This window comes from Salvelinus fontinalis, unplaced genomic scaffold (genome assembly GCF_029448725.1).
Source record: "Salvelinus fontinalis isolate EN_2023a unplaced genomic scaffold, ASM2944872v1 scaffold_1519, whole genome shotgun sequence".
Classification (NCBI taxonomy): domain Eukaryota; kingdom Metazoa; phylum Chordata; class Actinopteri; order Salmoniformes; family Salmonidae; genus Salvelinus; species Salvelinus fontinalis.
This window is the reverse complement of record NW_026601728.1, coordinates 12,860-37,180: the sequence shown is the minus strand read 5'-3', so window position 1 is coordinate 37,180 and position 24,321 is coordinate 12,860. Positions and strand designations below refer to the sequence as shown.

The window sequence follows — 24,321 nt, the reverse complement described above, 5'->3', positions numbered from 1 at the left end:
AGCGGGATGGGAGGACCGAGCCGGCCTGGAGGATAGGGGACATAGAGAGTCAAAGGATGCAGAAAGGGAGGAGAGGAGGGTTGAGGAGGCAGAATCAGGAGATAGGTTGGAGAAGGTTTGGGCAGAGGGAAGAGATGGTAGGATGGAAGAGGAGAGAGTAGCGGGGGAGAGAGAGCGGAGGTTGGGACGGCGCGATACCATCCGAGTAGGGGCAGTGTGGGAAGTGTTGGATGAGAGCGAGAGGGAAAAGGATACAAGGTAGTGGTCGGAGACTTGGAGGGGAGTTGCAATGAGGTTAGTAGAAGAACAGCATCTAGTAAAGATGAGGTCAAGCGTATTGCCTGCCTTGTGAGTAGGGGGGGAAGGTGAGAGGGTGAGGTCAAAAGAGGAGAGGAGTGGAAAGAAGGAGGCAGAGAGGAATGAGTCAAAGGTAGACATGGGGAGGTTAAAGTCACCCAGAACTGTGAGAGGTGAGCCGTCCTCAGGAAAGGAGCTTATCAAGGCATCAAGCTCATTGATGAACTCTCCAAGGGAACCTGGAGGGCGATAAATGATAAGGATGTTAAGCTTGAAAGGGCTGGTAACTGTGACAGCATGGAATTCAAAGGAGGCGATAGACAGATGGGTAAGGGGAGAAAGAGAGAATGACCACTTGGGAGAGATGAGGATCCCGGTGCCACCACCCCGCTGACCAGAAGGTCTCGGGGTGTGCGAGAACACGTGGGCAGACGAAGAGAGAGCAGTAGGAGTAGCAGTGTTATCTGTGGTGAGCCATGTTTCCGTCAGTGCCAGGAAGTCAAGGGACTGGAGGGACGCATAGGCTGAGATGAGCTCTGCCTTGTTGGCCGCAGATCGGCAGTTCCAGAGGCTACCGAACTCCCCTGCGCTTTTTTTCGAGGAAGCTCTGTCTGGTAGAGCGAAACTATGACGTGGGGGACCGGGAGTTGCTGGCTGTGATAAAAGCTCTGAAGGTGCGGAGACATTGGCTTGAGGGGGCTAAACACCCTTTTCTCATCTGGACTGACCACCGTAATCTGGAGTACATCCGGGCAGCGAGGAGACTCAATCCTCGCCAGGCAAGGTGGGCCATGTTTTTCACCAGATTTCAGTTCACCATCTCTTATAGACCAGGTTCCCTTAACACGAAGGCCGACGCGCTGTCCCGTCTCCATGATACCGAGGAGCGGTCCACCGATCCTACTCCCATACTTCCGGCCTCATGTCTGGTGGCACTGGTGGTATGGGAGGTGGACGCGGACATCAAGCGGGCGTCACGGTTAGAACCCACACCACCACAGTGTCCAGCGGGCTGGAAGTACGTGCCGCTTGGTGTTCGCGACAGGGTCTTAGGGGGAAGTACTGGTGGCCCACTTTAGCGAAGGACGTGAGGTTTTTTGTCTCCTCCTGTTCGGTGTGCGCTCAGAGTAAGGCTCCTAGACACCTGCCTAGAGGGAAGTTACAGCCCCTCCCCGTTCCACAACGGCCTTGGTCACATCTGTCGGTGGACTTCCTCACCGACCATCCCCCTCTCAGGGGAACACCGTGATCCTTGTCGTTGTGGATCGGTTTTTGAAGTCCTGCTATCTCCTCCCGTTGCTCAGTCTCCCTACGGCCTTGCAGACTGCGGAGGCCCTGTTTACCCACGTCTTCCAGCACTATGGGGTGCCTGAGGACATAGTTTCTGATTGGGGTCCCCAGTTCACGTCCCGGGTTTGGAGGGCATTCATGGAGCGTCTGGGGGTCTCGATCAGCCTGCCCTCAGGTTTTCACCCCGAGAGCAATGGGCAGGTGGAGAGAATGAACCAGGATGTGGGTAGGTTTTGGCCAGGAGAATGGGTGAGGTACGTCCCATGGGCGGAGGTGGCCCAAAACTCACTCCTCCACGAACCTGTCGCCTTTCCAGTGCGTGTTGGGCTACCAGCCGGTCCTGGCACCGTGGCATCAGAGCCAGACCGAGGCTCCTGCGGTGGAGGAGTGGGTGCAGCGCTCAAAGGAGACCTGGAGAGCCGTCCAGGAATTGCTAAAACAGGCTGGTGGGCGGCAGAAGGTGAGCGCTGACCGCCACCGCTGTGAGGCCCCCGTGTTCACAACGGGGGCTCTAGACCCGAAACCTGCCCCGCCGCCTGCCCTGCCGGAAGCTGGGGCCGCGGTCTGTGGGGCCATTTAAAGTCCTGAGGAGGATAAACGAGGTGTCTTGTAGGTTACAGGTTCCCCTTACTAAACCCCTCGTTTCATGTGTCTCTCCTCAGGCCAGTGGTAGTTGGTCCCCTCTGGACATCGAGGGGCCCCCGGCGTACACGGTACGTTCCATCCTGGACTCTAGACGCCGGGTGAGGGGCCTGCAGTACCTCGTGGATTGGTAGGGGTACGGTCCGGAGGAGAGGTGCTGGGTACCGGTGGAGGACATCTTGGATCCATCACTGCTGAGGGATTTCCACCGCCTCCATCCGGATCACCCTGCACCTCGCCCTCCGGGTCATCCTCGAGGCCATTGTTTTGTTTATACGTATTTTGCTTTCTATTATTTTCCCCTGGTTTTGGGGACATACGGTGGGGAGAACAAGTATTTGAAACACTGACGATTTTACAGGTTTTCCTACTTTACAAAGCATGTAGAGGTCTGTAATTTTTATCATAGGTACACTTCAACTGTCAGAGACAAAATCTAAAACAAAAATCCAGAAAATCACATTGTATGATTTTTAAGTAATTATTTTGCATTTTATTGCATGACATAAGTATTTGATACATCAGAAAAGCAGAACGAAATATTTGGTACAGAAACCTTTGTTTGCAATTTAAGAGATCATATGTTTTCTGTAGTTCTTGACCAGGTTTGCACACACTGCAGCAGGGATTTTGGCCCACTCCTCCATACAGACCTTCTCAAGATCCTCCAGGTTTCGGGGCTGTCGCTGGGCAATACGGACTTTCAGCTCCCTCCAAAGATTTTCTATTAGGTTCAGGTCTGGAGACTGGCTAGGCCACTCCAGGACCTTGAGATGCTTTTTACGGAGCCACTCCTTAGTTGCCCTGGCAGTGTGTTTTGGGTCGTTGTCATGCTGGAAGACCCAGCCACGACCCATCTTCAATGCTCTTACTGAGGGAAGGAGGTTGTTGGCCAAGATCTCGCGATACATGGCCCCATCTATCCTCATTGTTTGAATATTAGGATGGCATTGATGGGGCGGCAGGTAGCCTAGTGGTTAGAGCGTTGGACTTGTAACCGAAAGGTTGTTAGATCAAATCCCTGAGCTGACAAACTAAAAATCTGTTGTTCTGCCCCTGAACAAGGCAAATAAACCCACTGTTCCTAGGCAATTGTTGAAAATAAGAATTTGTTCTTAACAGACTAAAGGTTAAAAAAATAAGCAGAATATTCAAACATATTATTAGCATTAACCAACTATTCAGACCATGAGATCAGTGACTCAGGCAGTCAGTCACTCAAGGGCTGCTTTTGTGGGTGTGACAAGCAACTTTCAAAACCTTTGAAATGCATCCAAGTGCTAACCTGAAATTTGAAATAATGTGTCATGCCATTAGAACAATGGTACAAATGTATTAATTAATGAAATAAATAACAACATTTATAATAATAAGCTTACAATGAGTCTCTCTTTTCCTTTGAGATTTCAGGATCCTAGTTTAGGACAATCTCAGGTGAGCCCTTGGATGCATTTCAAAGGTTTTGAAAGTTGCTTGTCACACCCATAAAAGCAGCCCTTGAGTGACTGACTGCCTGAGTCACTGTTTGAATATTCTTCTTATTTTTTTAATCTTTAGTCAGTTAAGAACAAATTCTTATTTTCAATGATTGCCTAGGAACAGTGGTTTTATCTGCCTTGTTCAGGGGCAGAACAACAGATATTGAGTTTGTCAGCTTGGGGATTTGAACTCTGATGCCAACCATATGACTTTGAGGTGTGACAGTGCACCTGTCAGAGGAACTTAAATACAAAAGTTCATACACTTATCATGTAAATCTGCACTTGAGTTACTGACTGCCTGCATAGAATGAGTCACTGATCTCATGGTCTGAATAGTTGGTCAATGCTATGGTCAAAACTATGGTCAATGCTACGGTCAATGGTATGGTCAATGCTAGGGTCAATGCTATGGTCAATGCTATGGTCAATGCTATGGTCAATGCTATTGTCAATGCTATGGTCAATGCAATTGTCAATGCTATTGAAAGATATGAAAATGTGAGGCAATAGAAAATATAAATATTTTCACCATAAAACATTTTTTTAAATCGCTTATGAAAACCACTAAAAGGAAAACATTTTTCAGACAATAATGGAGTTATCTTTAATTTATTGAACAAAGGTTTATAAGATGTATTAGACATGAGTCTAATCAAAGGCAGAATCAATCATTGTCAAATGACCTTGTTTTGTAAATACTGTCTATGAAATATGCCATCAGTGACTTGAAGTGTCATTATTGATGAATTGTATAATGTGTCATGACGCACCTCCCCCAGCCGTGTGGAATGCCAATAGGATCCCGAACTTGAGGTAACCTGACACCTGACACCTGATGATGATGCTGTCCTGCATAGCGATATAAAATCTCCCAGTTCCCAAAAGAATGATTACATTCATCTGACAATTAGTAAGGGTGGTATTATGTTGAGAGAATAGCTTGTGGATTGTCTAAAAGACTCATACTGGATTCTCTGAAGGTAAGTAGCCCACATCTGCACACATTTTGTCTATTTATACATGTTTGTAGACTACAATATTTGGTACAACATGTAAAAAATATATATATTCCATAGCTTTAATTTTGTTGTTGTTGTTGACAAAATCCCTCTTATTGTGCTTCATTCATTTTAAATGTTGAACTTAGTTCCACAAGATATAAAAGCCAATATGCACTTTTTGATATGTAGCTTAACACGGTATTAGAATTGTAAAGATATTATTACTATAATACTACATTTGCCAATATTTGCAATTTAATGCTCTCATAATGAATATTGAAAAAAAAAATAACTTGAGAAGCAGTAAGAAAAGCAAGTGTTGATGAGCATTACCCTTGTACAGCCTCCCCGGTTCCGGAAAGAACCCTCCATTAAAATAGATGACTTTAATTATTTGCTAAATGACATCCCAGTTTATAGACGTTACACAACTTAACTTGTATGTAAATCAAGTTTGTCTAGTTAAAAGCAGCTAAAACATGTACTACAACATGCATACATACATGAAGGCAAACCTCAACTCACCCTAGCATAGCATTCAACAGATTGTTTGGTACAGAAATCATTATTCACTTTTCAAAATGTACATTAACTCATTCATTTAGGATCCGCAAATATTCTCATATTTACTACATTGAAATTACAGTTTAAAATCGCTTTCTCTGAATTCCAGGAAGGCAGCGTCTGAGTTCATTCACCATGGGGAGAGAGGATGGGGACATGCCAGACTCTCTACCAACCATCCCTGAGGGTAATATCTGTCTCACATCATTTACTGTCTTATGTATTAGCATAGAATTCCTAGTTAAGAGTAGATTAGAAGGAATTGTGGTTGACTGATATAATCAGTAAGTGAAATAAAATAATTCTGTACAGTCAGTACACCAAAGTGAGAGGTGTCATTCAACCTGGTCTCAGAGCATTTTGTATTATTCTCTACGTAAATCTTAAAATCAATTTAGTATGATATGTTAAGTTTTGTATGGTATGTATTACTTTGTGGATGTCCATCACCCATTTCGTATGACATGTTACGAATTACAATTTGTATTATATGTTACGAATTAGAAAAATATCAATATGTTCCGAATTTGCTAAAAGTATGATATGTTATCAGATGCAGAGAGAGTTCCACTGAGGTCTAGTGCTCTTTATTAAGGCACACAAAAAATGAAGCCCAAACAATACAGGGCGCAGAACATACAACTTGACAACCCAAAAACCATAGGGTGTCAAGTGTAAGAAAGAAAATTACACCTCAGCCTACAATGCACACACGTAACAAACTAAAGACAATACCCCACAACCCACAATACAAAACAGACTACCTAAATATGGTTCCCAATCAGAGACAACGCAAAACACCTGCCTCTGATTGAGAACCATATCAGGCCAAACACATAGAAATAGACAAACCAGACTTACAACATAGAATGCCCACTCAGATCACACCCTGACCAAACAAAACATAAAACATACAAAGCAAACTATGGTCAGGGCGTGACATATGGTTATGGGAAGGGTAAATAAAAGGGTTATGGTTAGGGGAAGGTTTAGCTAAAAGGATTACATTTAGGGTTAGGGGAAGAATTAGCTAACATACTAATTTGAGTGTCCCGAATGTACATTTACTGTGTTATGTCTAATCAATGAGACCAGGCAGTATCATTGGATGGCAGATAGCTTAATTGTTTAGTTTAATTGATCATTGGTAATGTTTAATTGATCATTGGTAAATGTTTAATTGATTAAGAGGTATTTGCAAAAGGCTACCCCAACCTGGCCTTCCATGAGGATACGAAGCCTCAGGAGCGGATGACAGAGGGGCAGCCAACCGTTGACACGGAGCGCAAGCCAAAGAAGGGCCTCGGGTAAGCAACATTGCCATAATGGCATTCCTACTTTACTCCTATTACAGTTAAATATATTTTGGTTTGCTCATGAATCTATGTTTCATTCTCAAGAAGGAAGAAAAAAGAACCAGCAAAAGCAGTGGGATTTTTCCAGTTGGTATGTCCTGATTTTTGTTTCAGAAATAGTAGGAAATACACAAGAATCTTTTGGCAATCTGCACATACACTGTAGTATATGTCAAAATGGGGTAATTTGTTACAAGTGATCTTGACAAGATTCATATTCTCCAGTCATTCCAACGTCTGCTGCATTTGACTGTGGTTTTATGTGTGTTGTGTTTGCAGTTCCGCTACGCTACTGGTTGTGAGGTGCTCCTAATGATAATCGGCCTGCTATGTGCTGCTCTCCACGGGATAGCCCTGCCCCTTATGTGTGTTGTGTTTGGACAGATGACCGACAGCTTTGTACAAAGTGGACAACAGCTCAACCTTACAGGTACATATTCTGTTTGACAAGGTACACATGTAGCATCGTCATTTGATCACTCTGTTGCAGGACAAGGGCTCTATTTTAACAAACCTAATGCAATGGTAAATCTAAGCGCTGGCGGTAGAGCTTTAGGTTGGGAGTTTGTCAGAAATATTTTTCTATTTTCACAACCAAAAATGATCGGCGCAGTGCTGACGGTGGCGAGAAAGGGCTTAGTTTTGACGATTAAACCAGTTATGGGTGTGTCAGGCTTGGCCCCTCACTGGCCAATCAGAAAGTGCTCCATGGCTAAATACATGGTTTATTCAAGTTGTGTATTCATGGTATTTTATGTATCGCCTTGGAATCAACTCCAAATCCAAAGTTAGTCCATTATAGTTTGTTAAACAGCTTACAGAAATGAAATAACACAATGTAGACCTATCCTATCTTTGCTTTGTTCTAAGTAATTGCATGGTGTCAATGTGGACAGATATACATAGCATTCACACTGATATAGGGGTCTACTGTAAAGTGCATTATGGCTGAGCAGGGACATGCCAAAAGTTGTCAATAAGCTAGAAACAATTCATTATTGATAAGGCCTAAAAAGAGAGATAATCACATTTGAAACAAAACGAAACAACAACGTGTTTTAAATAGGCTATGTCTAAATACACTTACAGGCACCATAATTACTCCCAGTGGGCATATAATAGTAGAACAACGCAGACTGTGGAGGGTTTTCTTTTCTCAGTAGCTGGACAGAGATCCAATGTAAAGAGAAAGTGAGGGCCCCCCGAGAAGCGCAGCAGTCTAAGGCACTCACAGTACTTGAGGTGCCGGTACAGACCCAGGTTCAATCCTCTGAGCCCGTTGGGGAGTCGCAGCGATGATACAAGACTGAAATTTGGGAGAATACAAATACATAATAAAATGACAAATTAAAAACAAGCAATCTTTATTTTTTTCAACAACAACAATAAATAAATGTAAAATGTAGAGGAATCACCAGGATAAAAAAGACAGACGCATTGCTGTAGAACCAGCCTTCGTTATAGTAGGCCTGGGGTGAGGGTAGCCTACAGAGGGCTTGGGGTTTCAAAATATAAAACGGAAAACAAGCAATTGTTGCAGGAAAATAACTTCTAAATATGAGGTTTACCAGCATTCACTGAGGTTCTCATCTTTCGTTTCATGATGGGCATGGACACATGTAGCCTACATCATGGAGGGGTTTTAATGCACGTTCAAAGCATGGCTAAAATAATGTACGCCTGCCTACAATACATAGATAAAAAGGGAACGTCAGCTCACTGTTTTGCTCCTCTCAAACTTGATCTTTTAATAAAGCTTTGGTGATTAAGATTTGTTTCCAACCCTTTATACAATCTTGACTAGCCTACTTGATTGCATTGGGCAGGACAAAAACAAAACAGCCTTCATTGACAGAATCGGAGGCTATGCTTGGTTTTTAATCAAATCCAATGAAATGGGGGGAAAATATAGTGTTTAATGTTTTTAAATACTATGAAGGCCTATACAGGCACCAAAAGCACATAACTCTTGTTCCATATTCATATGAGCAGTGTGAGTCACGGCTGGATATCCGCTGTATAAATCGGTAAAACCAGCTTCTGTTTGGTCTTAAATATCCCTGCCAGCACTCCCTGAAATTAGCACCGTGATCATGTCTTTAAGGACGCACCTCAAATATTTCCACCCCTCCCATCTGAGCGCAAGCAAGCTGGACCAAGACAGGAAAATTACCAATCCTTGCGCAATAGTTTAACTATAGCAGAGTGCTGGTTTTAAGAGGTCGGAATTGCAAATGAACGTGCGTTTGACACTAGCCCTGCCTTAACGCCAGCCAAAAACAGAGCCCTATCGGTGGAATGCTTACTCAACAATGCAGAGAATGTTTACTGTTTATACTTCACCCTGTCCCCACTGCTAGTGTACCCCACCTTGTGAATGTTTACTGTTTATACTTCACCCTGTCCCCACTGCCAGTGTATCCCACCTTGTGAATGTTTACTGTTTATACTTCACCCTGTCCCCACTGCTAGTGTATCCCACCTTGTGAATGTTTACTGTTTATACTTCACCCTGTCCCCACTGCTAGTGTATCCCACCTTGTGAATGTTTACTGTACATATTTCACCCTGTCCCCACTGCCAGTGTATCCCACCTTGTGAATGTTTACTGTACATACTTCACCCTGTCCCCACTGCCAGTGTATCCCACCTTGTGAATGTTTACTGTACATACTTCACCCTGTCCCCACTGCTAGTGTATCCCACCTTGTGAATGTTTACTGTTTATACTTCACCCTGTCCCCACTGCCAGTGTATCCCACCTTGTGAATGTTTACTGTTTATACTTCACCCTGTCCCCACTGCTAGTGTATCCCACCTTGTGAATGTTTACTGTTTATACTTCATCCTGTCCCCACTGCCAGTGTATCCCACCTTGTGAATGTTTACTGTTTATACTTCACCCTGTCCCCACTGTTAGTGTATCCCACCTTGTGAATGTTTACTGTACATACTTCACCCTGTCCCCACTGCCAGTGTATCCCACCTTGTGAATGTTTACTGTTTATACTTCACCCTGTCCCCACTGCCAGTGTATCCCACCTTGTGAATGTTTACTGTTTATACTTCACCCTGTCCCCACTGCCAGTGTCTCCCACCTTGTGAATGTTTACTGTTTATACTTCACCCTGTCCCCACTGCTAGTGTATCCCACCTTGTGAATGTTTACTGTACATACTTCACCCTGTCCCCACTGCTAGTGTATCCCACCTTGTGAATGTTTACTGTACATACTTCACCCTGTCCCCACTGCTAGTGTATCCCACCTTGTGAATGTTTACTGTTTATACTTCACCCTGTCCCCACTGCCAGTGTATCCCACCTTGTGAATGTTTACTGTTTATACTTCACCCTGTCCCCACTGCTAGTGTATCCCACCTTGTGAATGTTTACTGTTTAGACTTCATCCTGTCCCCACTGCCAGTGTATTCCACCTTGTGAATGTTTACTGTTTATACTTCACCCTGTCCCCACTGCCAGTGTATCCCACCTTGTGAATGTTTACTGTTTATACTTCACCCTGTCCCCACTGCTAGTGTATCCCACCTTGTGAATGTTTACTGTTTATACTTCACCCTGTCCCCACTGCTAGTGTATCCCACCTTGTGAATGTTTACTGTTTATACTTCACCCTGTCCCCACTGCTAGTGTATCCCACCTTGTGAATGTTTACTGTACATACTTCACCCTGTCCCCACTGCTAGTGTATCCCACCTTGTGAATGTTTACTGTACATACTTCACCCTGTCCCCACTGCTAGTGTATCCCACCTTGTGAATGTTTACTGTTTATACTTCACCCTGTCCCCACTGCCAGTGTATCCCACCTTGTAAATGTTTACTGTACATACTTCAGCCCTCCCCACTGAGAATGTTGACTGACTCCAGCACTTCCTGGTTCTGTCAGCAGTCATTGTCCTGTTGGAATGTAAATCTTCGCCCCAGCCTCCCAAATGGCACAGCGGTCTAAGACACTGCATCGCCATGCTAGATGCATCACTACAGACCCGAGTTTGATACCGGGAGACCCATGAGGTGGCGCACAATTGGCCCAGCGTTGTCCGGGTTAGGAGAGGGTTTGGCCGGCCAGGATGTCCTTGTCCCATTGTGCTCTAGTGACTCCTTGTGGCGGGCCGGGCGCATGCATGATGACTCGTGACGCTAATTGTATGGTGTTTCCTCTGACACATTGGTGCGGCTGGCTTACGGGTTAAGCGAGCAGTGTGTCAAGAAGCAGTGCGGCTTGGCAGGGTTGTATTTTGAAGGGTGCATGGCTCTTGACCTTCACCTCTCCCGAGTCCATACGGGAGTTGCAGCGATGGGACAAGACTGTAACTACCAATTGGATATCACAAAATTGGGGAGAAAAAGGGGTCAAATGTACACCCCAAAAGATATCTTCGCCCCAGTCTAAGGTAATTTACACTCTGAAGCATGTTCACACCAAGGATTTGGCTCTATTTATTGTTCCCTCTATCCAGTCTCACAGTCCCTGCCACTTAACACCATCCCTACCGTGTAGCTTTTAAATAGGTGATGAGCTGTGCATGTTTTTCCCTTATGATCTCAGTCTTTCACATTACTTTTTTTTGCAAACTCCAACTGTCATTGCCTTTTCTCAGGAGTGGCTTCCATCTGGCCACTCTCCAATAAAGCCAATATTGGTGAAGTGCTGTAGAGACTGTTGTCCTTCTCCCATCTCAGCCAAGGAAAGGGAAAGGGGATCTCTAGTCAGTTGCACAACTGTTGTCTTCCGCATTTAACCCTTCTGAATCAGGGAGGAGAGGGAAGATTCCTTAATCGACGTCATTGCTCTTCGGGAGCAGTTGTGGGGGTTAACTGTCTTGCTCACCTTGCCAGTTCAGGGATTCAAACAAGCAACCTTTCGGTTACTGTCCCAACGCTCTAACTCCTAGGAACTCTGTAGTTTTGTTAGAGTGGTCATTGGGTTCTTGGTCAGCTACCTGACCAAGGTCCTTTTTGCCCGGTTTCTCAGTTTGGTCAGACGTTGGTCGGATGGCCAGCTCTACTCTGGGTAGTTCCATATGTTTTATAATTTCCCAATGATGGAGACCGCTGTGCTATTGGAAACTTTCAAAACTCTACAAATTGTTTTATACCCTTCTCCAAATACTGTATGTGCCTCATCACAAATCTATCTCGGAGATCTACAGACAGTTCCTTGGACTTCATGGTATAGTTTCTGCTCTGACGTGCACTATCAACTAAGGGACCGTACACTGAGTATACAAAACATTAAGGACACCTGCTCTTTCCATGACAGGTGAACCCTTATTGATGTCACTTGTTAAATCCACTTCAATCAGTTTCGATGACGGGGAGGAGACAGGTTTAAAGAAGGGTTTTTAAGTCTTTAGACAATTGAGACATGAATTCAGAGATGGTCAATGGGCAAGACAAAATATTTAAGTGCCTTTGAACGGGGTATGGTAGTAGGCGCCAGGCGCACCGGTTTGTGTCAAGAACTGCAACGCTGCTGGTATCCCATGTGTATCAAGATTGGTCCACCACCCAAATGACATCGAGCCAACTTGACACAACTGTGGGAAGCATTGGAGTCAACATGGGCCAGCATCCCTGTGGAATGCTTTCGACACCTTGTAGAGTCCATGCCCCGGTGAATTGAGGCTGTTTTGAGAGCAAAAGAGCCCATCAGGTCTTACTCAGACTGGCTACGGAGAGTGTGATCACACAGTCATCTGGAACAAGCAGTGCTCTCATGCATGGTTCAGTATTGCTTTCCTCAAAGCGAGCGTAGAAGGATAGCATTATGGTCAGATTTGCCAAATGGAGGGCAAGAGAGAGCTTTGTATGCATCTCTCTTTGTGGAGTAAATGTGTTTTTTTGTTTTTTCGCCTCTAGTTGCACAGGTGACATGCTGGTAGGATTTCAGTTTTCCTGGATTAAAATCCCCATCCACTAGGAGCGCTGCCTCTGGGTGAGCATTTTCTTGTTTGCTTATGGTCCTATACAGCTTGTTGAGTGCGGTCTTAGTGCCAGCATCGTTTTGGTATTTGACATTTATTAGGATCTCCATTAGCTGCTGCAGAAGCATCAGCTACTCTTCCTGGGGTCCACATGAAACATACTAACATCATACATAGTCCAGCACATTATTAGTCAAGGACTGAAATACATACATTTGAAACATCACAAAGCCTACGTATCAGTACATACACACAATATCTAGATCTAAAACATAGTGCAATTAACATTACAATACAAAATATATAAAATGGCTGTGTATCTTCACAGTCCCCTTTGTGCAGGAAGGTGTTCTTTTACCTGTTTTTTAAACTGATTTTATTGCTAGCTTGAGTTACCTGGAGTGGCAGAGTTCCATGTAGTCACAGCTCTATTTAATACTGTACATTTACATTTTTTACATTTAAGTCATTTAGCAGACGCTCTTATCCAGAGCGACTTACAAATTGGTGCGTTCACCTTATGACATCCGTACGTTCAAATAACATCTGTACGTTTCCCAGCCTCTGTTCTGGACCTGGGGACAGTGAAGAAACCTCTGGTTCATGTCTTGTGTTGTACTGATGATTGTCAGAACTGTTCCAATTGCTTGAACAGACAGTTCGGTATCTTCAACACATCAATAGCTTGCACAAAGACCAATAGTGGTTCAGTCAATCTCTCCTCAACTTTGAGCCAGGAGAGACTGATATGCATGTTACTGACACTTACCCTCCAAGTACAGTACATCTAAGTGCGATATGTGCTGCTTTGTTCTGGACCAACTGCAATTTACCTATGTCCTTCTTTGCTGCGCATGACCACAGTAGTCCTGAAGCGACAAAACGAGGGCCTGTAGGACCTGTCTGCTCGACTGAAATATCAAGAAGGCAGAGCAATGCCCGATCATGGACAGATCTCTTCCCGTTTTAGCAACCATTGAGTCTATATGTTTTGACCATGACAGCTTACTATCTAGGGTTACACCCAGCAGTTTAGTCTCATCAACCTGCTCAATAGCCCCATTATTCAATAATAGATCTAAACGAGGTTTAACGTTGACTGATTGATTTGTTAAATAAATTATGCATTTTGTTTTTGAGATATTAAGCACCAGACTATTACTAGTTACCCATTTTGCTAGTTACCCATTCTTAAACTGACTGGAGCTCTATATTAAGTGTCTCAGTTATTTATGTTACTGTTGCAGAAGACGTATATACTATTGATTTTGTCAGCGTACACAGACAAACAGGTTTTATTCAAGTTCAGTGGAAGGTCATTTGTAAAAACAGAAAACAATAGCCCTAGCCAGCTGCCCTGCGGTACACCACACTCAACGGAATTTGCATGAGAGAGGCTTCCATTAACAAAACCCTCTGTGTTCTATTAGATAGGTAACTGTCAATCCATAAGAAGGCAGAGGATGAAAATCCTCTGCAATATTTCAGGATCATGTGGCAAAGGAAGGGAGGGCTGGAAGGATCTGTGAACCATAGAGAAAGAGACAATAGATATTGGCTGGATTTACTGTGTATGAGCTGGACTGTTTTGGACTTACCTGTTGGCGTTTGGACCTGGACCTACTGAGAACCCGATTCGTGTACCGAACCCTGCTATCCTTGACCTTGCCTACGACCTGGGTGGACCAGGACGGAGAGACAAACACACAGGTACTGTCCTGTTCGAAAGAACTCTCATTCTGGGGTAATTTGGTGACAGTTTCCCACTTAATTTGTGACAAATGCTCATAACCTTGAAGAGGTTTGCCACACGTGGAGGAGAATATGGGCATATGGACTAACCATTCCGCTGGTTAGGTAAAAAGAGAAAAAAAAAAAAAAAAAAAAAAATCAGTTAGCACTCCAAAGGGGAGTCAGGTTTTTTTTATGGCTTTGTTTGGTTAGGACAGTTTCTCAGGAAAATGAGTATGGAGGGAGCCATACAAGCCCTGTTACAAGCGGCGGCCACCCAACAAGAGGCAACTAGAGCTCAACAAATAGCTCATCAGGATGCAATGCGAATGTACCAGGACACGTTACAGGTCCAGCACCGCACCAACCAGCTGCTCAGAGAAGAGCAAGAGAGAAACACCCAGGAGTTAAGAGAAGGCCTAAAGGGGCTAGCGGACCAAATTGGGGCTCAATTACCAGCTGCAAATACCCAGAGGCGGGCCAATCATTTTCTTCAAAAAATGACAGCACAGGATGATGTGGAAGCATATCTTACCACCTTTGAAAGGACTGCAGAGAGGGAGAAGTGGCCGAAAGAAGAATGGGCAGGGCTTCTGGCACCATACCTGGCAGGGGACGCTCAAAAAGCGTATTTCGACCTGGAGTTGACAGATGCACAGGATTACGATAAACTAAAGGGAGAGATTCTGGCAAGACTGGGAGTGACCGATACCGTGAGGGCACTCCGCTTTCACCAGTGGTCCTACCGATCTGGACAACCGCCCCGAACACAGATGTTCGACTTGATTCACCTGGCAAGGAAATGGTTACGACCGGAGACCCGTTCCTCCGCCGAGATTGTCGAGACCATCGTACTCAACCAGTTTCAGCGAGGTCTACCCCAAGAAGTGCGACGATGGGTTGGCCAGAACGAGGTATTTTCCGCCGACCATCTCGTGGGCCTAGTTGAACGGTATTGTACGGCAGGAACAGCTGAGCAGGCACAGGAGGAAAGATTCCCATTCCCCAGGCCTGGGCGAACCAGCGGACAGGGTAAGACTGTCCCAACAGGTGGAGGGGGAAGAGAGCAGCGTGGGGGCATGAGGAAAGAATCAGAATCGGGCCGAGACACTAAGGGAGAAAACGGAAACCGGGACCGGGGGTTGAGGGGGTCTCCCGCCCGAACGCCTATTATCTGTTACAATTGTAATTGACCAGGACATATTGCAGCCTACTGCCCTATTAAAGAAGAGCCAATGCAATGTAACCTCGGTGAAAAAGAAGATGATATGTGGTATGCATGTCCTGTTGTAACCACTGTACTTGAAAGATCAAGAAACAAACATATGTGCAGGGTGACAGTTGAAGGGAAAGAGGTTGAAGCACTGCTGGATTCCGGCAGTATGCTAACCCTGGTCGTTGCAAACCTAGTGCCAACTCATAAACTGGATACAAGTCAGGATATCAGTGTTACCTGCATTCATGGGGATACCCGTCTGTACCCCACAGCCTTAGTGAGCATACAAACAGAGGACGATCTGCTGAATTGTGAGGTCGGCGTGGTCCCAAAGATGCCATATGATGTAATATTGGGTAGACACTTTCCTAACTTTGCGAAGTTAGGCCAAAAGAATGGCATATTTGAGAAGCCAACAACCCTGACCAAGCAGGAAGAGGCATGGGGCCTTCAACCAAAACCAAGAAAAGAGGTCTCCCAGGGGCCAACCTCACAGGTGCTAGTAGGGGAGGATGAGGATGAAGTGGCAAACCTCGTTGACAACGAACAGCCTGGTACTACTGGGGCTGGGGTCGATCTGAATCCAGAGGATGATAATCTAGAACCAGCAGACCTGGCAGGGTCTTTGACTAATTTCGGGACGGCCCAAAACCAGGATCCAACCCTGCAGCAAGCCAGAGCAGACGTGCAGGTCGTCGATGGTACTCCCATAAATGATGGGATGAGGCCTAATAGTTTTCCCCACTTTATTATGAAAAAGGGTTTGGTGTACAGAGTCTCAAAAATAGGGGTTGATGTGGTTGAACAGTTGTTGGTCCCCACCCGGTACCGGAGGACAGTACTGGATCTAGCTCATGGGCACATTCTGGGTGGACACCTTGGTATCGATAAAACCCGAGACCGGATTGTAAGGAGGTTTTACTGGCCAGGAATTCAGGCTGAAGTGGCTCGGCATTGTGGAGAGTGCCCGGAGTGCCAGTTAACAGCTCCCCGACCAGCTGTTAGAAGCCCGTTAGTGTCACTCCCCATAATCGAAACGCCATTTGAGAGGATAGCGATGGATATAGTGGGCCCACTACCCAAGTCCGCCAGAGGACACCAATACATTCTGGTCATTCTAGATTATGCCACTCGCTACCCAGAAGCCATTCCCCTTCGGACGATGACTTCCAAAAATATTGCCAAGGAATTAGTGCTCTTGTTCACCAGGGTTGGGGTTCCAAAGGAGATCCTTACTGACCAGGGGACCCCCTTTATGTCCCGCCTTATGGCGGACCTTTGTAAATTGTGGCAGGTGAAACAGTTGAGGACATCGGTTTACCATCCTCAGACGGACGGGCTGGTTGAGAGATTCAACAGGACCCTGAAGTCAATGCTCAGGAAGGTAATCGATAAGGATGGGAAAAACTGGGATTGCATGTTGCCGTATCTGATGTTTGCCATTAGAGAGGTTCCTCAAGCCTCACTGGGGTTTTCTCCCTTTGAGCTGGTATATGGGAGGCACCCCCGGGGAATCTTAGACATCGCCCGGGAAACCTGGGAGCACCAATCCACCCCGTATACTAGTGTCATAGAGCACGTCACGGCAATGCAAGACAGGATAGCCACAGTCATGCCCATCGTCCGAGAGCACATGAGACAAGCACAAGAGCACCAGCGGCACACTTATAACCGGCAGGCTACCCTGAGGGAATTTCAACCGGGAGATAAGGTGTTAGTGCTGATCCCCACGGTAGAGTGCAAACTACTAGCCACATGGAAAGGACCATATGAAGTACTGGAGAGAATAGGAGAAGTGAATTATCGGATCCGACAGCCAGGTCGACGGCCACAGGAACAGATCTATCACATAAACCTGTTAAAAGCATGGAGAGAGAGAGAAACACTAATGGTCACATACCCTACACACACTCAGGGGGCAGCCGAAGTAAATATTTCACCTACTCTGTCCCCAGCACAAGTACAGGAAGTAAAGACCCTGATCCAGAAAAACAGAGATGTGTTTTCAGAGGTACCCGGCCGAACTGAGGTTACGGCTCACGATATCGTTTCCCTACCAGGGAGAAAAGTGAGCATGAGGCCATATCGGGTACCCGAGGCTCGACAGGCCGCGATTAGAGCAGAGACAGAGAAAATGTTGACAGCTGGAGTGATCGAGGAGTCACATAGTGAGTGGTCTAGCCCAATTGTGATGGTCTCCAAGCCCGATGGGTCTTTGCGGTTCTGTAACGACTTTCAGAAGGTAAATGAAATCTCCAAGTTTGATGCCTACCCCATGCCCCGAGTAGACGAACTACTGGAGAAAGTTGGTAAAGCTCGGTACATTACGACCCTGGACCTGACAAAAGGGTACTGGCAAATTCCTCTGACCCCCAGGGCCAAAGAAAAGACAGCCTTTGCAACCCCTGACGGTTTGTTTCAATACACCGTCATGCCATTCGGCTTACACGGGGCCCCAGCCACCTTTCAACGGCTCATGAACAAGGTCCTAAAACCGCACCAGGCATACGCCGCAGCTTATTTAGATGACGTGGGAATCTACAGCCCTGATTGGGAATCCCACTTACCCCGGGTACAGGCGGTGTTAGACGCCCTTAGAAAGGCAGGGCTCACGGCGAACCCTGCCAAGTGTTATGTGGGGTTAGGGGAAACAGAGTATCTGGGATACACCTTGGGAAGAGGGTTAATCAAACCCCAACAGAAGAAGGTGGAGGCAATTAGAGAATGGCCGAAACCAGTAAATAAGAAGCAAGTTCGAGCGTTCCTAGGGCTGACTGGTTACTACCGGAAGTTCATCCCAAGTTATGCCACAGTGGCCGCCCCACTCACCGACATGACTAGAGCCAGAGGGCCAAACATGGTCAAATGGGATGAAAGGGCCACCAAAGCATTTAGGACATTACAGGAGGCTCTCTGCTGTAATCCAGTGCTGGTGGTACCAGACTTTGAGAAAGAGTTTGTGGTTCAGACGGATGCCTCAGAGGTCGGCTTGGGAGCAGTGCTATCCCAAGAGGTAGAAGGGGTGGAACACCCCATCCTGTTTTTAAGCAGGAAGCTGGAACCACGGGAAACCAACTACGCGGTCGTTGAGAAAGAGGCGCTGGCAGTAAAGTGGGCTCTAGAAAGCCTGAAATACTACCTGCTGGGGTGCCACTTCACCCTCATCAGTGACCATGCCCCACTCACCTGGATGCATAGGGCTAAAGAGAAGAACGCTCGGGTGATGCGGTGGTTTTTGAGTCTCCAACCGTTTCACTTTGACTTGAAACACAAAGCAGGGAAGGAAATGGGAAATGTGGATGGGTTATCCCGCATGCACGCATATTTTGCTGCGGTAGCCCGACCTAGGGGTTCGGATCTAGGGGGGGAGATATGTGGCAAAGGAAGGGAGGGCTGGAAGGATCTGTGAACCATAGAGAAAGAGACAATAGATATTGGCTGGATTTACTGTGTATGAGCTGGACTGTTTTGGACTTACCTGTTGGCGTTTGGACCTGGACCTACTGAGAACCCGATTCGTGTACCGAACCCTGCTATCCTTGACCTTGCCTACGACCTGGGTGGACCAGGACGGAGAGACAAACACACAGGTACTGTCCTGTTCGAAAGAACTCTCATTCTGGGGTAATTTGGTGACAGTTTCCCACTTAATTTGTGACAAATGCTCATAACCTTGAAGAGGTTTGCCACAATCATTATATCAAAAGCTGCTCTGAAGTCTAACAAAACAGCTCCCACCATCTTCTTACTATTCATTTATTTCAGCCAATCATCAACCATTTGTCAGTGCTGAGCATGTTGAGTGCCCATCCCTATAAGCATGCTGAAATTCTGTTCGTTTTCTGTAAAATAACTTTGTATTTGATCAAACTATTTTTTCTTTCCAAAAGTTTGCTAAGCACTTGTAACAGGCTGACTTGTCAGGTGTTTGAACCATTAAAGGGTGCTCTGCTATTCTTGGGTAGCGGAATGACCTTTGCCCCCCTCCATGTCTGAGGGTATACACCATCTTCTAGGCTTGTGGTGTTAAATCCACAGCTATCTTGGTAAATAGTATAGTCTACAGCTTATCATGAGGTATTCTTACTCAGGTGAGCAGAACCTCGAGACTTCCTTAATATCACTCACCAGCTGTTGTTAACAGAGACACTCACCTCCACCCTTGATCTAACCCGAGCTAGATGTATATTATCCGTGTTCTTGTTCAGCCACAACTCTAAGAAACATGGGATATTACAGTTCTTTGTCAGGATTTGGCCAGGATTGTTCCGGTTTTGGCCACTAGATGCCCCCATTGTGCTTTTTTGACCCTTTTGTTTTCCCTTGTTTCCAGTTATTATTTGCACCTGTGCCTCGTTTCCCTTGAATGTATTTAAACCCTTAGTTTTCCTCAGTTCTTTGCTCTGTGTTTGTATGTTAGCACCCAGCCCCAGCGATGCTGTGAACATGTGTTACTCCTGTTGGATTCTCTTGAGGTACTCTGTTTTTGTTCTTGTTTATTTATTTTTGATTATTCCTTTGAGTTTTTTCCCCTGCGGTATCTACCACCTTGTGGATTTACCTTTTGTCTTGGAGGATTTACCTTTTTTCTCTTGGAATTACTTTTGACGTTGTGGATTTATATTTTTGCCTGAAGTACTTTCCTTTTTACTTTATTAAAGCATCGTCTCAAGTACTGCTGTGTCTGCCTCATATTCTGGGTTCTGCCAACTATTAGTGGCTCAGTTTGCTAAGTGACTGTTTCTCACACCAGAGACCCGAGTTTGTAACCGGGTCCTGACAGTTCTTCAGGTTCAATTAAAAGGATCAAAGAGCTTGTCCAGTTTGTTCTCTTGCACGTTTGCTAATAGAACAGAGGGTAGAGGAAGTTTATGTACTCATCTATGTACAATCGTGGCCATAAGATCTGAGAATGACACAAAAATTAATTTTCACAAAGTTTGCTGCTTCAGTGTCTTTAGAAATTTGTCAGATGTTACTATGGAATACTGAAGTATAATTACAAAGAATTCATAAGTGTCAAAGGCAGTGTTGACCCTTCTTTTTCAAGACCACTGCAATCCACCCTAGCATGCTGTCAATTAACTTCGTGGCCACATCCTGACTGATGGCAGCCAATTCTTGCATAATCAATGCTTGGAGTTTGTCAGAATTTGTGGGGTTTTGTTTGTCCACCCGCCTCTTGACGATTGACCACAAGTTCTCAATGGGATTAAGGTCTGGGGAGTTTCCTGGCCATGGACCCAAAATATCGATGTTTTGTTCCCAGAGCCACCTTATGGCAAGGTGCTCCATCATGCTGAAAAAGGCAAACTGTTCCTGAATGGTTGGGAGAAGTTGCTCTCGGAAGATGTGTTGGTACCATTCTTTATTCATGGCTGTGTTCTTAATAAGCAAATTTGAGAGTGAGCCCACTCCCTTGGCTGAGAAGCAAACCCACACATGAATGGTCTCAGGATGCTTTACTGTTAGCATGACACAGGACTGATGGTAGCGCTCACCTTGTCTTCTCCGGACAAGCTTTTTTCCGGATGCCCCAAACAATCGGAAAGGGGATTCATCAGAGAAAAGGACTTTACCCCAGTCCTCAGCAGTCCAATCCCTGTACCTTTTGCAGAATATCAGTCTGTCCCTGATATTTTTCCTGGAGAGAAGTGGCTTCTTTGCTGCCCTTGACACCAGGCCATCCTCCAAAAGTCTTTGCCTCACTGTGCGTGCAGATGCACTCACACCTGCCTGCTGCCATTCCTGAGCAACTCTGTACTGGTGGTGTCCCGATCCCGCAGCTGAATCAACTTTAGGAGATGGTCCTGGCGCTTGCTGGACTTTCTTGGGCGCCCTGGAGCCTTCTTCACAACATTTGAACCGCTTTCCTTGAAGTTCTTGATGATCCGATAAATGGTTGATTTAGGTGCAATCTTACTGGCAGCAATATCCTTGCCTGTGAAGCCCTTTTTGTGCAAAGCAATGATGACGGCACGTGTTTCCTTGCAGGTAACCATGGTTGACAGAGGAAGAACAATGATTCCAAGCCCCACCCTCATTTTGAAACTTCCAGTCTGTTATTCGAACTCAATCAGCATGACCGAGTGATCTCCAGCCTTGTCCTCGTCAACACTCACACCTGTGTTAATGAATTACTGAATCACTGACATGACGTCAGCTAGTCCTTTTGTGGTAGGGCTGAAATGCAGTGGAAATATTTTGGGGGGATTCAGTTCATTTGCATGACAAAGAGGGACTTTGCAATTAATTTGATCACTCTTCATAACATTCTGGAGTATATGCAAATTGCCATCATACAAACTGAGGCAGCAGACTTTGTGAAAATGTATATTTGTGTCACTCTCAACATTTTTTGTCCACGACTGTAGTTTTGTCAGGGTGCCCGCACGTCGGCCTCTCTTGCACTTTCTCCTCCGGGAGCGGAGGATTAGGGTCTGGTCCGGGGTGAGCAGTATGTCCTGCACCGCCAACTGGTTGAAGTAGAAATCTTCATCCAATACAAGATTAGTTATCGCTGTTCTGATGTCCAGAAGCTCTTTTCGGTCAGAGCAAACAATGGGGGAAACATTATGTACCAAAAAGTTTAGATCAGCACAACGGAGCTTGTTTCTGATCTCAGTTTCAGGAATGGCTGAAAAAGCATTACATTTACCTAAAATTAACTCTGCAAATAGCCCTGTTGGGAGATTTGGAAAGTCAATCATTCAACAATATATATAATATTATAAATATTAATCTTTAACTTACAATCTTTGGATACTATGCGATTAGAAAGGTTCAAAGTTCATATAAGACGTCACAGCACAGTGGAAAGATATATGGCACGTGGAAATGAAAAGAGGATGGTCTTACGGAGATACATTTAGGTGGGCTGGACTGAGTGTAGCAGAGGGGTGGGATTAAAAAGCTCATGATCAGTAATAGTTATAACTGAAAACACGATATACATGTCTGAGTACATATCCACTATCTATACAAAATGTCATGTGTTTTATCCAAAAATAAATATATTTGTTGTGTAATTACTGTGTATAAAAGTAGCATGTATGACTGCAACTGGTTCAGAAGATAATCATTTATGTGGGGTTAACAGCAGCAAAACAAGCTATCCATAGTGCTTCCATTACCCCCTGCAATCCTCTCACCACAAATATGCTTATCATATTTTCAAGATATTGTTCGTTTAGAGCGATCAGTGGCTAGGATAAACAAAGCCCGGGCAAATACAGTTGATGCATGGGATGTATTATGTAACACTGTATCAGATATCAACAACTCTTGACCAAGCGACAGACCTACACGGTGAGGGAGTGGCGGGACGACATTTTCTTTTCTGAGAATAACATACAATATATTGTATTGTAAACTCTACTTCCTTCCTGTAAAATGTCATATTGTGTACTCAAATAATTGACTCCTGACGGTATGTAAATAGTTTGAGGATCATAAAAAAAGTGCCATGTATTTAAAACTTGTGTGAAATGTATATGTAGCCTAACAAAAAAAAGTCTTAAAAACGGGGATGCAATATGCAAAAAACCACACACAAATACACACTTAACAGCAGAATTGGTCAGCAACTAGTAAAACGGCCGCTATCCAATTCAGCACCATTCTTAATGTATCAACCCCTACAAAAATGCCCATTAATTATAATCCACATAATAATTCACCTGTTCTGTTGCTGCGGGATTATTTTCCTGTTGAAGCAAACTGGCTCAAATTAAGATCTTACATCTGTGTATTGGCTATAAAGTGCAGGGCTCCTTTGTGGCCATGTATTACAGTATGAGATACATATATGTGATTATTTCTATTATGGGTTGCATTGTTTAGGCATATCTTCACCATATATTTGGTGATTTGTGGATTATGTTTTATACTACACATATCATATGTTAGGCACGCCAGATTGTGAACATTGACTACTGGTATTGTCATTTCTCCATAGCCAATTTCACTGTGGAGGAGATCAGCGCTTTATTGAACTCAACTGACGGATGTATTCAGATTCCTGGAGTTGATATACAGGCTCTAATGACTCGGCAAGTGATAATGAGTACAGTAGATAACACACACATTATCAATATATTATATCATAAATATATCCTCATGTAAATACAATGTCGCTTTTATTTATGATTATAAACTGGGTGGTTTGAGCCCTGAATGCCGATTGGCCCGACAGCCGTGGTATATCAGAACGTATACCACGGGCATGACAAAACATGTATTTTTACTTATAAACTGATTACCAATGTAATTAGATAATAGCAATAAGGCACCTCTGGGGTTTGTGGTATATGGCCAATAAACCACGGCTAAGGGCTGTATCCAGGCACTCTTGCATCGTGTTGTGCGTAAGAACAGGCCATATACCCCCACCCCCACCCCCGTTGCTTATTGCTTTAAAATATACTGTGTGATACATACATTTGAACTTCCAGACATGCCTATTACTTCATCGGGATCGGTTGTGCTGTGTTCCTGCTGGGGACCTTTCAGGTGATGTTGTTCTTAGTGACAGCCACCAAACAGACCAAACGGATCCGGGAGAAATACTTCCATGCCATCCTCCACCAACAGATGTCCTGGTTTGATACACACCAGATAGGAGTTCTCAATGTCAGGTTGACAGAGTAAGTTTGATACACACCAGATAGGACTTCTCAACGTCAGGTTGATACACACCAGATAGGACTTCTCAACGTCTGGTTGATACACACCAGATAGGACTTCTCAACGTCAGGTTGATACACACCAGATAGGACTTCTCAACGTCAGGTTGATA

At 44.9% G+C, this 24,321-nt stretch overlaps 1 protein-coding gene across 1 annotated transcript in view; it reads left to right on the top strand.

Moving 5' to 3' along the window:
• Nucleotides 1–4,613: 4,613 nt before the first annotated feature.
• The window catches only part of LOC129849538 (ATP-dependent translocase ABCB1-like), a 31,605-nt gene continuing 11,897 nt past the window's right edge, over nt 4,614–24,321 (top strand). The window contains exons 1-7 of the mRNA XM_055916351.1: nt 4,614–4,690; nt 5,385–5,462; nt 6,465–6,582; nt 6,676–6,721; nt 6,910–7,060; nt 23,482–23,575; nt 23,978–24,169. Of these exons, the coding sequence (XP_055772326.1) occupies nt 5,411–5,462; nt 6,465–6,582; nt 6,676–6,721; nt 6,910–7,060; nt 23,482–23,575; nt 23,978–24,169 (653 nt within the window). The 5' untranslated portion in view covers nt 4,614–4,690; nt 5,385–5,410. The remainder of the gene's footprint in view (nt 4,691–5,384; nt 5,463–6,464; nt 6,583–6,675; nt 6,722–6,909; nt 7,061–23,481; nt 23,576–23,977; nt 24,170–24,321) is intronic.